The 14,902-nt window shown below is 42.3% G+C and overlaps 1 protein-coding gene across 1 annotated transcript in view; it reads right to left on the bottom strand.

Moving 5' to 3' along the window:
- Positions 1-1,623: 1,623 nt before the first annotated feature.
- Positions 1,624-14,902, bottom strand: part of PAIP2B (poly(A) binding protein interacting protein 2B) — a 37,542-nt gene continuing 24,263 nt past the window's right edge. The window contains exons 2-4 of the mRNA XM_040223974.1: positions 10,409-10,557; positions 8,320-8,496; positions 1,624-7,341 (exon numbers count right to left, since the gene is read on the bottom strand). Of these exons, the coding sequence (XP_040079908.1) occupies positions 7,285-7,341; positions 8,320-8,496; positions 10,409-10,546 (372 nt within the window). The 5' untranslated portion in view covers positions 10,547-10,557 and the 3' untranslated portion in view covers positions 1,624-7,284. The remainder of the gene's footprint in view (positions 7,342-8,319; positions 8,497-10,408; positions 10,558-14,902) is intronic.

Genomic DNA, 14,902 nt, shown 5'->3' with positions numbered 1-14,902 from the left:
TTCCACTGTTTCCCCATCTATTTGCCATGAAGTGATGGGACTGGCCAACTCATGAGTGCTCACTAAATATTAGTTGAAAAAATGAAGGCAACACTAAAGTGTACAAGGTCAGATGTGTTCCTGTTTCCTTTGGCCAAAGGAGATGTGATGGGGTAGCTTATTCTCCAGTCAGGCTTCTGCAGTACAGAAGGTCGTAAGTTGTAAGTGATTTTTGATGAGATTCTCCTTTAAATTTATAATCTCCTTCCCTAACAAGTTAGGATAAATTAATGGAATTCCGTACTGCCAAGCCATTGGGAATGTATGTATTCATCTGAGCTCAGCAGCCAAGCAAGACAGCTGGGAACAAAAACTGCACTTGAAGAGGCCAGCATTGCCTCACTCTACCTGCATTACCTCATGGACAGCATGGCCTCACATGCGCCACCCCGTCAGCAAGCATTTACTGAAATGTCTGCCAACTGTGATCAGTGCTCTGAAGGTTTTTAATACAAAGATTAAAAATGAATGATACCCTTATACCAACAGAAAGTTTGGTGAAAATGTATGGACTGTACTGTTTATACAGTATCTGTACTTTATTATACTTAAATTTTGAATGAAAGTTCTGGACAATGCACATCTTAAAGGCTGTGAATCGTTCAGGCCCTGTACAGAGATAACTGCAGTATCTCAAAAAGCTGTAAATAGGCAAGTCAGTTCAGAGTTTTAGAAATCTGATTGTATGAAGGAGGCAAGGAAAAGCACTCAAAACCCATAGCCTAGGGTGTGATCCCCTGATCTTTCTACCATATAAAATAAAGCCTCTCAGAGAATCAATGGGAGGTTCAAGCAAGGTGTAAAGAGTAACTAACCTCCACAAGAGCAGGAATGATGCCTGCTTATTAATGTCAGCAGCCCTGGTGCCTAGAACAATGCCAGGTACCTAGCAGGCTCTCAGACTTGTTCAGTAAAAAGTGAAAGTGAAGTGCCTCAGTTGTGTCCAGCTCTTTGCAACCCCACAGACTGTAGCCCACCAGGCTCCTCCATCCATGGGATTCTCCAGGCAAGAACACTGGAATGGGTTGTCATTTCCTTCTCCAGGGGATCTTCCCGACCCCTGGAGGAGATCGAATCCAAGTCTCCCGCATTGCGGGCAGGTGCTTTAACTTCTGAGCTACCTTGTTCAGTAGTTGAAAGGCAAATACAGAATCTGTTTACTTGTTTTCTAGAGAGGAGTAAGTTTTGCCCAGGAACAGGAAAAATAACAGCTATCATTCAAGCTCAAGGATTTCCTGTTACTGCCTCTGTTCAAAGGTACTCATATTGCCAATATTACTACCATGTATTAAGTGCTGATCATATGCCAGGCTGTATTTGAAATTATATTTGGTCAAATTTTCACAACAGCCCCAGAAAGGTGTTATACCTTGACAGATAAACAGGTTCAGGCCAGAGGCACTAAGTGATGGAGATGGGATTCACTTAGATCTGACTTCCAAGACAATGCTTTTAATACTTTGTAACACTTTTTAGAGTGGAAAATTGTGCAACTAAAACTGATTCATAATGAGACAAAATCACACACACACACACATACCCTCCTCTAATATAATGACCCCACTGAAGGAAAAACAGTACCACTGCCAGCAAATGCATTTTATTCTCATTTTAATGAGAGATTTCAACAGCTGCCACTTTGTATAGCAAATTTTTTAAAAAGTAACTTTTTTCCATTTTTGATAGTTTTATGAAAATTATTTTCTTCAATTTTAAAGCTCTTCCCCTCCCACAAAGAAGTATTAACAACTACCATGTAATGTATACACAGGGGAAAAAAAGGAACAGAAACAGCTTTTAAACACCTGAGAAATAGGGGGAAAGGTCCAAAGTCCAGGCCCGGGCCTGCTGGAGGTGCTGAGCTGCCCTGGCACTGTCAGCACTTCACCGTCCACACCAGCAGATGCGTAGGCCGCGCACAGACCCGCTGGGATGTACCACGAAGTTCACTCCCTTTCTCCTCTTGACCTCCTCTGCTGGCTGTCCTCTTCTAAATCGATCCAACAAAGGCAGCATGATCTTAACACATGCTCAGCTTTGTAATGGAAATAACATTGTTTAGAAAGTTCAGAGATTCCTCCCTCTAGCTGAGGAGAAAAACATATCCAACGCAGTATTGATGGTTTCATTTCTTTCCGCTCAAACACATGCTCATTAACTTGTTAATTATCAGATGCTGTTAATTATGCTGACATAGACAGCATGAAAGTTTCATACAAAAAATAAGATGCAAAATTATAAAAATTTCTGCAGCAGTTCAGGCTCCTCGTGGAGCTTCTGATGACAGAGCTGGTTCTGATAAGCAGTTCCTTTGACATGCACAGCAGCTCCCCCATGAGTCCTGTGTTCTCAAGGGTTCCATTTAGACCCCAAGAAGTTGAAATCCAAGTTTAGTAAGACTCCCTGCTGACAAAATGTGGTATATCCATCAATGGAATATTATTTAGCAATAAAGAACAAACATAAATTATATGTCATGGATTAACCTCAAAAATACACTAAATGAAGAAAGCCAGATACAAGAGACCAGGTTGTATGATTCCATTGAGATTATGTCCAGAAAAGGCAAATTTGTAGTAATAGATTAGTGGTCGCCTAGAGCTAGGCAAGTACCATGGGTACCATGTACATAGACATGAAGGATCTTATTGAGGGGATGGAAAGGTTCTAAAACAGAATTGTATGTCTGTGCCACTCAGGAAAGTTATTAAAATCACTGACTTGTACACTTGAAATGGGCGAACTTTATGATAATATGCCTCAATAAAGGTGTTAAAAAAAAAAAGTCCGTCTTGCAAACCACCCACGAAGCATTAAACATTTCCGAAGGCCCACAATCAACGAGAGAGGATTCTCAATTAGTGTTGAGTTACAGAATGAAAACATTTTCCTTACTATTGACAATATTAAAAGGGAGCCAGTAAGAAGGCAGGACTGGGAAAGAAAACTCAGCAGACCTCCCAACTGAGACTCCTGATAACAAAACATAACGGGCCTTTTTCTTTAAAGATGGTGCATCTGTTCCGCTGTAGATTTCTCTTCTGTCCCCTGGTGGTAGGGCGATGAACCTGTAACACCCTGTAGAGATCAGTGTAGTTAGCTGTCCCACTCTATGACAACCCCTCTCCCCCGGCAAAATCTGGACTGTGGATAGCTATGGAGGATTGGGCAGTGAGACCAGGGTCCGATCCTAGGCTGGCAAAATCCCCTGGAGGAGAACATGGCAACCCACTCCAGTATTCTTGCCCGGTAAATCCCACGGACAGAGGAGCCTGGTAGGTTACAGTCCATAGGACTGCAAAGAGTCGGACACAACTGAGGCGACTTAGCACGTACACATGAGTAGTGTGAACTCAGGACGCAGTGAGCCATGTACAGAGGCCGTGTAGGAAACCTGAATGTGTCCCTGGGTCAGCCTCCTATTCCCCTGTCCTTTGTCACTAACGGCAGCTTCAAGATGGGAGAAATAGAAGATTAAAAACAGAGGGGGGAAAAACCTTATGAAATTGTGACCAACCAAGCCTGTGGATGAAATCTGCAAGGCAGCGGAGCAGTGGCTGCAGAAAGTACGCTGTGTACCACGTGGGGACCAGGAGAACCAACAATCTGTGTGGGCAATGAGAGGGGAAACGGTTCACATGGTTCACACGGGTGACTGTGGGCAAAGGGAGGAGGAAACCAACATTCCTGATGCTCACCAGATCTCAGTCAGTCCTCCTGCTCTCTCCACCCACTTCCCAAATTAATGAGCTCTACATCTACCCCGGAAGAGAGTGGCCAGGGATATACAGTCTTTCCCACATGCTCTCCAAATCTTGGTCAAAACTGTCAGGTCTCTGGCTGAGCGCATACACCAACGTAATCCAAATCAAACACCACCACTAAACGTGGTGCCAGGGTCCTTGGTGAGGCACACTTGTCCCTCCCATCTCAGTAGTGCAGGGTCCTGGGGTCCTGGTGTTTACACACTGGCTTTGCAGCAGCACTACTGAAGAAGTCTCCTTTGGCTATCTCTTCACACAACTTTCCTCCCTGACATACATGAATTTACACTCTGAGGTCAAAGTGTTTGACTGACCTTACTTCCCAGCATCTCCAAACGCAAGATAGAACTTTGCCATTAGAGTAATACATAATTTGAAAAATGCTGATTACCTCTAAAAACACTTTAAAGTCATAATTAGCATTGTAACTTTAATAAAAGAGACCCAAGCTGTTTTCACTTTGGAAACTAAAGGTGCTGCAAAGGTCCAGCCTTTTCCTTACAATTTTCTGGGGTTTGACCTTATGTGATACCCTAAAATCAACTGCCACAGTCAGAAACTGGCCCAAAGACCCAAAGCTGCAGCTGCTCAGGCCTAGGCTGTATCCATCAAATTCTCTGTTGCAGTTCAAAGGGATGGAGAAACTAAAAGGCATTTGTTTTTTTCTTCTTGAAGAGCAAGAGATAAAATACTTTTCATTTTGGAGTTTAAGAGTCCAATAACCACAAAATCAATCACTAATAAAATAAGACTGGGACCAGTCAGAATTGGCAGTTGTTAAAAATACATGTTCTGTTTCTATACTTAAACTTCCAGTTGCCAAAAAAAAAAGAGTAGTGGCTTAAATTCAACATCAAAATCATCACTTATAATAATACCAGCCTCATCCTGAAAAGAACGGTATCTAGTCTGGCTTGCATCCATAATCTGTCCTATGAGGAAAAGTCTGAGTCCAGCCTTTCTTCACTGAAGACCCAGTGAGACCCACATGCATCTCCTGCTAAGGAGGCGGCAAACTGACCATAGCTGGACCAGTGGTCTGGGTGACAATTGTGCTCCCACCTCACAACATAAAATAGATGGAGAAAAGTCAGAATGCAAGAGGAACCACTAGAAGCACAAACATACACATTAAAAAGGTGGTCACACTGCCAGCCGCTTCCTGATTCCAGGGTCAGCACACTGTGTCTCAATAGGACTGGAAAGGCCAGTCCTCGGGTGCCACTGCTTATCTGGCAGGAAGCTTTCTTACTCCTGACCAAATATGCCTTGTGAAATCACACTGACATCCAAGATGAAACCCACAGCAGAAGGAGAAGCAAGCCATTTGGACCACACCTAACAGCTTAGCCTAGGTGTCAGAAGGGCACGCCTTCGTCAGGATGAAGATCTGCTCAAGGCAGATCCCTGAAGGACTTCCCAGACCAGAAGCCACATAAGAAAGAATCCGTGGTCCTCTTTGTGATGGAGACACCGTGGTCTAGAAAACGGCTCCTGCTGCAATCCCAACACATTTTCAGCAGCCTTTAGAATTCTGAGCTTGGACAAGTTAATGCAGATTGAAGGAGGAACAGCAGTCCTGGAAGAAAGAGACCTTTGTTTCTACACTTCCAAGGTCCTCGCCTTATCAGAGGCAAACATTCCAGCTGAAAGCTGAAGCTGGAATTAAGACATTTCTTTATTTGTAGCCCTCCCTGAACACAGTTAAAAGAGTTCCATTCTCTCAAGGCAGAGGCTTTGCGAATTCAGGAGCCCATCTGGAAATATGGGTTCGTATTTTCAATGTGACATTAACCTGTGGCTGTTAGAAAAGTCAGCAAGGGACCTCATAAGAAAAAAGAGAAATTCTTAAGTTTTCCAGACCCTAGTCCTTTCCTTCCAACCTCTGTCCTATAAACACATACCTAATTTACAGACTTTATTCAAGTTCCATGATCTTTTCCTGGCAGGCTTGTCATACAAGACAGTGGCGGTCATACAGAGGGGCCACTGTTTTCCTCCGGCCCCTGCCAGTCCTCGCCCATCCTGGGAGAACGGCCAGGACCAGACACGCTCTTTTTCAGACCTGACTCTGCCACCAACCTCTCCAGCACACAAAGGCATCTCCTGGTGCCCAGTTTAGTTCCTTATGAGTATCAACAACAACAACAACAATAACCAAAACACCTGTGACCTGTGGGCAGGAAAAGAATATACCCAGAAAGTTCAACCTAGAAAACTCAAAAAGCTGGGTATGTGGGAACAGCAAAACTTTATAACTGCTGAAACTGTCCCGGTGCATCACACAGCCACAGGGCCAAGCAGGACTCACTCTCCTAGGCTTTTTCTGGAGTTCTTTTGCATAATTCTGTAAGGTGGGAGAAGCATCAAACTGTGAATGGAGTTTCTTGCTAGCGTTCTGAAAAATACATGGACTTATACAAGTTTTGTACATGGACTTATAAAAGGTGTGTACACAAATCTTTTTAAGGAAAGTGAGATACAGGTGGACTAAGTCTTCACAGGGCTAGGAAAAACCTGTCAAAATAAATTTAAGACGATAACTATCAGGATTCAAGGATGATCTCTCCAGACTGAAGCTGATGGCTAGCACTGCATGCCTCTCACACACCTTTGGTAACAGTCTCTTCTTAAAAACAGAATAGGGTTCGGGGCAGAAAGGAGACAGAGGATTGGACACCATGAGAGATGAGGTGGCAAATCCACCCTAGAACTCTTATACCTTGTAAATAATGAGTCTGATGGTAGCCGTAAACAGAGGCTTAAGAGTAGGTCAACAGTACGTCAATGACTCAAGTGACACCACTATCCCAGTCCTCTCCTGAACTTTCATCAACCACGGCTGATGAAAGTTGGTTTATCAACCATCTAAAGTACTGGTAAACCAGTACTTTTAAGCCTGTGTTTTCTTGAATGGGGTTCAGGCAAGGAGACACAGGCTCAGCAGGCCAGTGGTAATCCCAGCACATTGCAGGAAACCCCCAGGGGTCGGGGAGCTGTGTACTCTGGTTTACAACATCTGCTTCTTCCAACTGTCCCTCTTCCCATCCAGCTCAACAGACTGAATATGTAGTGCTCCAGGTGTTCATTGCCCTTGGTAAGTAGACAGCAGGGTGGGTAGGGCATTTTTAAACACCCAGATTTTCTTGGTCAGCTTATTATTCTTTTAAACACACACAGCAGAACATTCCTGATGAGGGCATGAGGAAAGACTGCAATTTCCCTAAATCGAAAAGCTAATAAAAATAATAGGAAATTGCTTCAAATGAAAGTCAGTAGAACAAAAGAGAAATACTCAGAGGCTTGTAGAGAAAGACTGAGCACATCAGTTACTCTAGTCACAGTGCCAAGTTAAACCACTGTTCCCTTCCCCGCTGTGCACCCCCTGCCCATCCCACCCCCCTCTTCAGCTCCGCCTTTTTGTGCAGCACTGTCCCCAGATGTGGGGACATACAAGTCCTCCTCAACGCTTTCTGTCAGCTCAGTACTTCACTCCTGGTACAAATTCCTTGGCATCTGGATTCAGGTTACTTTTGCTCTGAAATAAGAACCAAGAGATAATAAATCCCAAGGCAAGCTGCACTTTAGCACTTTAAAATTTATTTTCTCCTTGCTTCTGTTATTACTAGTACCTTCCTCTCAGCCCAAAGGAGAGAAAAATACAGAATTCCTTGCAACTCAGGCAGTTATTCCTGGACTGTTCTCAGTGGCTCCTGATGGACTCAACCCCTGCTAACCTCATTTTCTCCTCCCTGCTTTAGACTCCTGTTCCCTTCATGATACTTTCATTAGAGGCTTGTTAACCTGGACTCAAAAGATAATTTTTCAGTTCACAAGTACCTTAACTCGATGAAAATCAGAGTACTCCATCAAACTAGATTGGTTACCACAATCCCTATATTATTTTTGTCTATCCTCTCTTTGGTTAGCTACTCTCTTGATTGACAAGATCTTGATCTAAAACCTCAGCAAACTGCCAGGCAAAATCATTCAGACATGAATTGTGCAAGAACAATGTCACTTATGGAATTCTGACATTAAGTAAACATGGAAGGCAGGGAATTCATTTATCTGGTCTTCTAATTATAAGTGGAAAACAGTCTCTTAGAAGTATATTCCTTCCAAAATGAACCAGCAGTTTTTATAACAGAATCACTCAGAACTATAAATACAGATTTGAGGGACAGTAAAAGAAAAGGACAACAGCAAATGATAATTTAAAACCAAACCTCTTCCATGTTCAAATTTTTATCCTTAATCCCAATTCTGTTTTGAAAATGCCGCTGGAGAAAATGAAAGTTGGTGACGCTGCAGCAATCACACTTCCATGGTGCTTTAAGAGGCGCAGCGCATCTTCAGTGCACCCCCTTGTTAATGCCCAGGAGGTGAGTGAGTGGAGAAACTGACTCAGAGGGAGCCAAAGCTTGCCCAAGGTTGCTGGGCCAAAAAGAGAGACGTGACTCCAAATCCTATGTTCTTTTCACTATGTCACATGTGGAACTACGTATGCTCTTACCAAAATATCTTCAGAAGCATGACCATCACTGACTGACAGTCCATTCAACTGTTGCTGCAACTGTCCCATGGCCTGAGGCAGGTCTCGTGATGGAATAAACCAGTCTTGGTCTTCCTCGTCCAGCATCTCCTGAAAGCAGCGGTCCAAGAATTCTTGCTCCTGCAGCTCCTCCTCCACCTGGCAAGCAAAGGGGAAGAGCTCCGACTTAACTGTCCCAGTGGGACTCACACTTCCTAGTTTTTTCCTACCTCTTTCTTTCAGACGTTATAACTTTGCAACTAAGAATGATCTTGTATGAGATCTACTAAGGATTATGATCCTTTTAATGAAAGGCTAGAAAGAAATATAACTTTTAGTATTTTCAATCAAATTCCATAAAAAATAAGACAGGAAATAGTCAAAATAGCAGAAATTCCAGGTTTTCACAGATCTAATATGTGACACAGGTATTTTTCACTCATATGGCACTTAACAGAAAATCATTTTAAGGCTTGACATGTTTTTTTCAATCTTATTGAGAGGCAGTTCTTAAATTTCCCATTTTACAAGTATGAAAAGGGTTCAGGAACTATGTATCTAGACTACTACCTGGACAGTGGAGATTAAACCAAAACCAACTCCCAGCTTCTGGCCCCCTTTTCTAGTAATAAAGCCCCTTGGGGAGAAAAATACTTTCAGAACCTTAGGAAGATATAAAGAACAGTTTCTGTCATACCAGTAGAAAATTCTTTCAAAACAAGAAGAAATAATACAAATATTTAAACAACTTGCATATTTCTGAAAAAGAGTGTCTTAAATCTAAAGCAATATATAGCAAGGATATTTTATACTTATTTGCAGACCCTGTTAACTCTTGGTAAAGAGTATGCTTCACTCTGGAGATCAGTGTGATTTTCACAGGCCTCCCGCTTCATGTTTGGCCATCCCTGCAGGCTGCCTGGTGACTGATTCACAGCTCATATGCTGCCACCAGAGGGCTGGTCAAGCAAAAATAATCACCCAAACTAGCCGATATAGTTGAATCCAAAGGAAAAGTCACCTGTAGCAAGACTTAAACATAGGATTTCAACATTACAAAATTAACTATACTTTTTATTTTTTTAATCTCAAGTAAATTAGTTACAAAGTACTTAAAATAACAACTGAAAATATTTCCAAGCTACAAGATTTAACATGACTGCTCAGGATCTGCCCTAAAACTCTCCCCGAGAGCATAACGTGTTCTTCCGTATGAAGTCTGCCCTTATTCACAGGCACAAGCCACAAAAGCAGTTACCTGGGCCCAGGGGTGTCATACGAAGCATAGTCTATGTACTGTCCACACAGATCATAACAGAGTGAACCACAGCAGGTGGAAACGCCTGGCTGTTTTGTAAACTTGTTTCCATCTCCCCAAAGCACCAGTTGTGCAGTTAAAACTGAATTTCCTGTCTCCCATGCTGGATATGGCCATGTAATCACATAACGTCCCCAAGAAGGGATGTGAGTACTCTGGCATCATTTGGTTAAAAGGAGACCCTTTGCCTTGACATTTGGCTCTCTCCCTTTCCTATGGCTTGACTTCGAGTTATCCTACAGTTGCCAAATGCCCTGGGAGTGGCAGGGCAAAATGATGGAGGGCATCAAGTGGTTGCAGAGTCACCTGTCTACCTGGAGTGCTTACCTGGGGGTGTTAAAACCACAGAGATTTAAGACAACTGATTACTGCTGGATCTTTGTGGAAGGAGTCTAGCCTTCCCCCACCAAATACACTATCTCAGACTTGCATTCTGCCAGTCCCTGAGTTCCTACTTGGGGCATGCCAGGCTGGTCTGTCTGCACACAGCTGCTGTTTCCCAGAAGCCTACACCAGAACACCATGGCATTGGATCCTCTTTTAATTAGCATGATAGAAAAATTTCAATATCGTCCTCCAACGTATCTTCAATTTGGACTCTTAGCAACTGAAGTTGCTTTTTGGTCAGCCCTGACCAGGTGTCTACGTATTTTCAAGTTATTCTAAAGCCAATGAATACAATTCTCTTTTGACAGACTGATGGTAAAATATAGCTGTTGAACTACATGTATCATTAGCCTTTCACTTCTTTACCTGTCTGTTGAAATCCTCTTCATTCTCCATCCACATGTACTCTGCAAATGGGTTTTCCTTCTCATCGTGCCCATTTAACACCTGGTCCTCTTTGGATTTTATATTGGGTGCTGTATTCGTCACACTGGATCCATTCATTATGACAGAACCTACACAGGAGCAAAAGAAAGGATAAAATGATACAAGGATCAAGGAAATGATTCTTCCAAATGCTTCTGATGTTCTAAATCAAAGTTATTAACTGCAGATAAACAGAAGATGCTAGTCTGTAACTAGTTACCTATACAGATGTACAATTCTTTAAGAGTTAAAAGAAAAAACATCTCAGCTCAGTTAGCCTTTCTAGGCAAGTGGGATGGGTGCTGGGTGGGAGAGGACCTTTTCAAGCCAAATTTCTGTAAGTTCTAGAACCTAACCAAGATCATAGCTTCCCTAACATTTAAAAAGAAATGATATGTACCACAGCTTTCTTATCCATTCATCTACTGATGGACATCTAGGTTGGAGTATTACTCAGCCATTAAAAAGAATACATTTGAATCAGTTCTGATGAGATGGATGAAACTGGAGCCGATTATACAGAGTGAAGTGAGCCAGAAAGAAAAACACCAATACAGTATACTAACACATATATATGGAATTTAGGAAGATGGCAATGATGACCCTGTATGCAGGACAGCAAAAGAGACACAGATGTGTATAGCGGACTTTTGGACTCAGAGGGAGAGGGAGAGGGTGTGATGATTTGGGAGAATGGCATTGAAACATGTATAATAACATGTAAGAATCGAAATACCAGTCTATGTCTGATGCAGGATATGACACGCTTGGGGCTGACGCGCGGGGATGACCCAGAGAGATGTTGTGGGGAGGGGGGTGGGAGGGGGGTTCATGTTTGGGAACGCATGTACACCTGTGGTGGATTCATGTCAATCTATGCCAAAACCAATACAGAATTGTAAAGTAAAAATTAAAAATAAATAAATAAATTAAAAAAAAAAAAAGAAATGATACATTTCATAGAAAAAATACATTCTTAATAAACATTGTAAACGGTTGCCCCTTATTCTGATTTTTTTTTGTTTTCTTCTTTTTTTATTTATTTTATTTTTGCTTGTGCTGGGTCTTAGCTGTGGCATGCAGGATCTTTAATTTCAGCATGTGAACTCTGAGTTGCAGCATGTGAGATCTAGTTCCTCGACCAGGGATTGAACCTGGGCCCCCTCCACTGGAAGCACAGAATCTTAGCTACTGGACTACCAGGGAAGTCCCTATTCTGATTCTTATTAAGCTCTGCTTTTCTTTAAAACCTATTTCAAAAAATAATACATGTTTATCACATTGGAAAGCAAAAAGGAAAAAAGTAAGGTCATCAGCTGTCTAACCATACAGAGTTAAAAATGATTCACAATGTGGTGGATATAAGCTTGCTGACTTCCCCTGTGTACATACGGACATATATACACGCAGCCATTCCCCAAGCACCCATTCTTATAGTAACAGCATCATGCTCCATCATTTGCTCTTTCTCATTTCCATATTAATATAGACATTCTGTCAGTTGGTGTGTTTCCAGCGTTTCTGTATTATAAAGGTGGGATGAACTTCTTGTGTTCAATTTCTCTAATGATTTTCTTAAGATAATTCCTAAAAATAGAACTGCCATATAGGAAAGAATGTTTGTTTAAGGCTCGTGATTTATGGCCAAGCTGCCATAGAGTTTAAATTCCCACTGGTATTATGTAAGTGCCTGTTCATCTGCACTCATGAGTATTCTTTTGGCTTCCAAATTCATTTTGGTATGCTTGCTATCATCTGGAATGTATTTATTTTCAGTTCTTTATTTAAAATTTAACCATTCTTCAAAAAATGTTGTAGGACTTTCCTGGTGGTCCAGTGGTTAAGAATCTGCCAGCCAATGCAGAGGACACAGGCATGATCCCTGGTTCAGGAAGAAACCACATGCTATGGACCAACTAAGCCCTCGCACCACAACAACTGAGCCCAAGCACCTAGAGCTCGTGCTCTGCAACGAGATAGGCTACTGCAGTGAGAGGCCCTTGTACCAAAACTAAAGAGTAGCCCCAGTTGCTGCAACTAGTGAAAGCCTGGGCACAGCAATGAAGACCCAGCACAGCCAAAAATAAATAAATAAACAAAGACGGAGCACCGTAGTCTTTACGCTCTATAGTACCTCCTCTAAGCTCTTGTAGGTAACGAGCATGGTGTTACTACTACTTAACTATTCTGTTTCATATGTATAGTTTTTCTCTTCTTAGTTAGATTCTCAACTCCTGAAACACAAGATGAAAAGCTTTTATATTTTGCAATCTTCCTCAATATTAGGAACTTCATAAATACCCATGGATCGTCGTGCTTAGGCAATTTTCCCTTTCTAGCCTGTCTCCTTTCAGTCTCAGCTCAGTCCTCTCCCCAGCACTCCCTGGGGGCACCTTTAAGTTTTAATACATTATTTTTCACTTATTTCTGTCTTGGTAACATTCATGAAAAAGTTCTTCTCTGCTTCTGGGTACACTAAAAGTTACTGAAGTTTTTTCAATTTTCAAACCTGTTATGAACATTAGAAAATATAATCTTAAAAGACAAAGTACAGTTGTGAAGAGTAACAAGAATATGGGCTTCCCTGGTGGCTCAGTGGTAAAGAATCCGCCTACCAACGCAGGGGACACTTTGAACCCTGGTCTGGGAAGATCCAGCATGCTGTGGAGTGACTAAGCCCATGCGCTGCAACTATTGAGCCCGTGGTCTAGAGCCTGGGAACCACTACTACTGAGCCCACACACCACAACTACTTACGCCCATGTGCCCTAGAGCCCATGCTCCACAACAAGAGGAGAAGCAGTAAGAAGCCCCTGTTCACCCCAACTAGAGAAAAGGCCAGTGCGCAGCAACGAAGACCCAGTAAATAAAATTGTATAAAAAAAGATGAAAAAATAATTCATCGATAGTTCAAAGAGAATTTAAGACAGAACCCATGTAATTCACTGTTGGTTTAATTAGGCCACCTAGTATGAAATATATCAGTTTATTAATATATTTTAGACAGAGACTGGAGAAGGCGATGGCACCCCACTCCAGTACTCTTGCCTGGAAAATCCCACGGACAGAGGAGCCTGGTAGGCTGCAGTCCATGGGGTTGCGAAGAGTCGGACACGACTGGGAGACTTCCCTTTCACTTTTCACTTTCATGCATTGGAGAAGGAAATGGCAACCCACTCCAGTGTTCTTGCCTGGAGAATCCCAGGGACGGGGAAGCCTGGTGGGCTGCCGTCTATGGGGTCACACAGAGTCGGACATGACTGAAGCGACTTAGCAGCAGCAGCAGCAGCAGACAGAGACAAAAGAAATCAATGATTATGTCAAATACTGCTCCAGAATAATAATCCCATACGGCTATAAAAGGGGGGAAACCAGTTTTTATTTTTACCAATTCCATTTTCAGCATAACAATGATAGAAGCAAGTATGTTCTGAACATCAGGGCAACTGAGTAAATAGGTATTTCTAATCAGAGACTTAACAGGTCTTGAACCTTGATGGATAGCACTTTCCAAGGATTCATTTGGCAGTTGCTTACTATTCTCATAGCTCAGTTGATAAAGAATCTGCCTGCAGTGCAGGAGACCCCAGTTTGATCTCTGGGTCAGGAAGATCCCCTGGAGAAGGGATAGGCTACCCACCCCAGTATTCTTGGGCTTCCCTGGTGGCTCAGCTGGTAGAGAATCTGTCTGCAATGTGGGAGACCTGGGTTCAATCCCTGGGTTGGGAAGATCCCCTGGAGAAGGGAAAGGCTACCCACTCCAGTATGCTGGCCTGGAGAATTCCATGGACTGTATATTCCACAGGGTCATAAACAGTCGGACACGACTAAGCGAACTTCATTTCACTTCACTTACTATCAACACAGTGATTTCTCCCCACATTATGGAAGTCACCCACAGAGAATCAGACATCCATTTTCTAAAACATCTGCCTTTGCCACCAAAATAAATCCTGAGTGCCCATGACCGTCAGTAGAAAGGGAAAGCAGAGGAAGAAAGAACAGAATCATCCTAATTCAAGAGAAAGGCAGAGCACAGAGAATACATTGCAGGATATACCTGTTCATGAGAAAGGGAATGGAGAATTACCACAACTCAACATGCGGATATTATCTAATTTAGTGTCAACATTGTGAAAAGTTTTTTTTTTTTTTTTTTAACACAAACACTTTAGAAAAGCAAACAACACTGTGATTGGGACTGTCAATACTACGAAAATTGTTCTCTCCACAGTAGGTTACATAGTGTTGATTTGTATTTTATACAATTCCACCTTTTCCAAACAATTGGGAAGTTTGGTTTCTCTAAACAGCAGCAATCCAAGTGCTTGATTTGTATAGTGCTAACAATAGTGGTCATGTATGGATGTGAGAGCTGGACTGTGAAGAAAGCTGAGCGCTGAAGAATTGATGCTTTTGAACTGTGGTGTTGGA

Source organism: Oryx dammah, unplaced genomic scaffold, assembly GCF_014754425.2.
Source record: "Oryx dammah isolate SB20612 unplaced genomic scaffold, SCBI_Odam_1.1 HiC_scaffold_25, whole genome shotgun sequence".
NCBI lineage: Eukaryota > Metazoa > Chordata > Mammalia > Artiodactyla > Bovidae > Oryx > Oryx dammah.
Note: the sequence above shows the minus strand (reverse complement) of the source record. Positions and strands in the feature narration are given on the sequence as shown.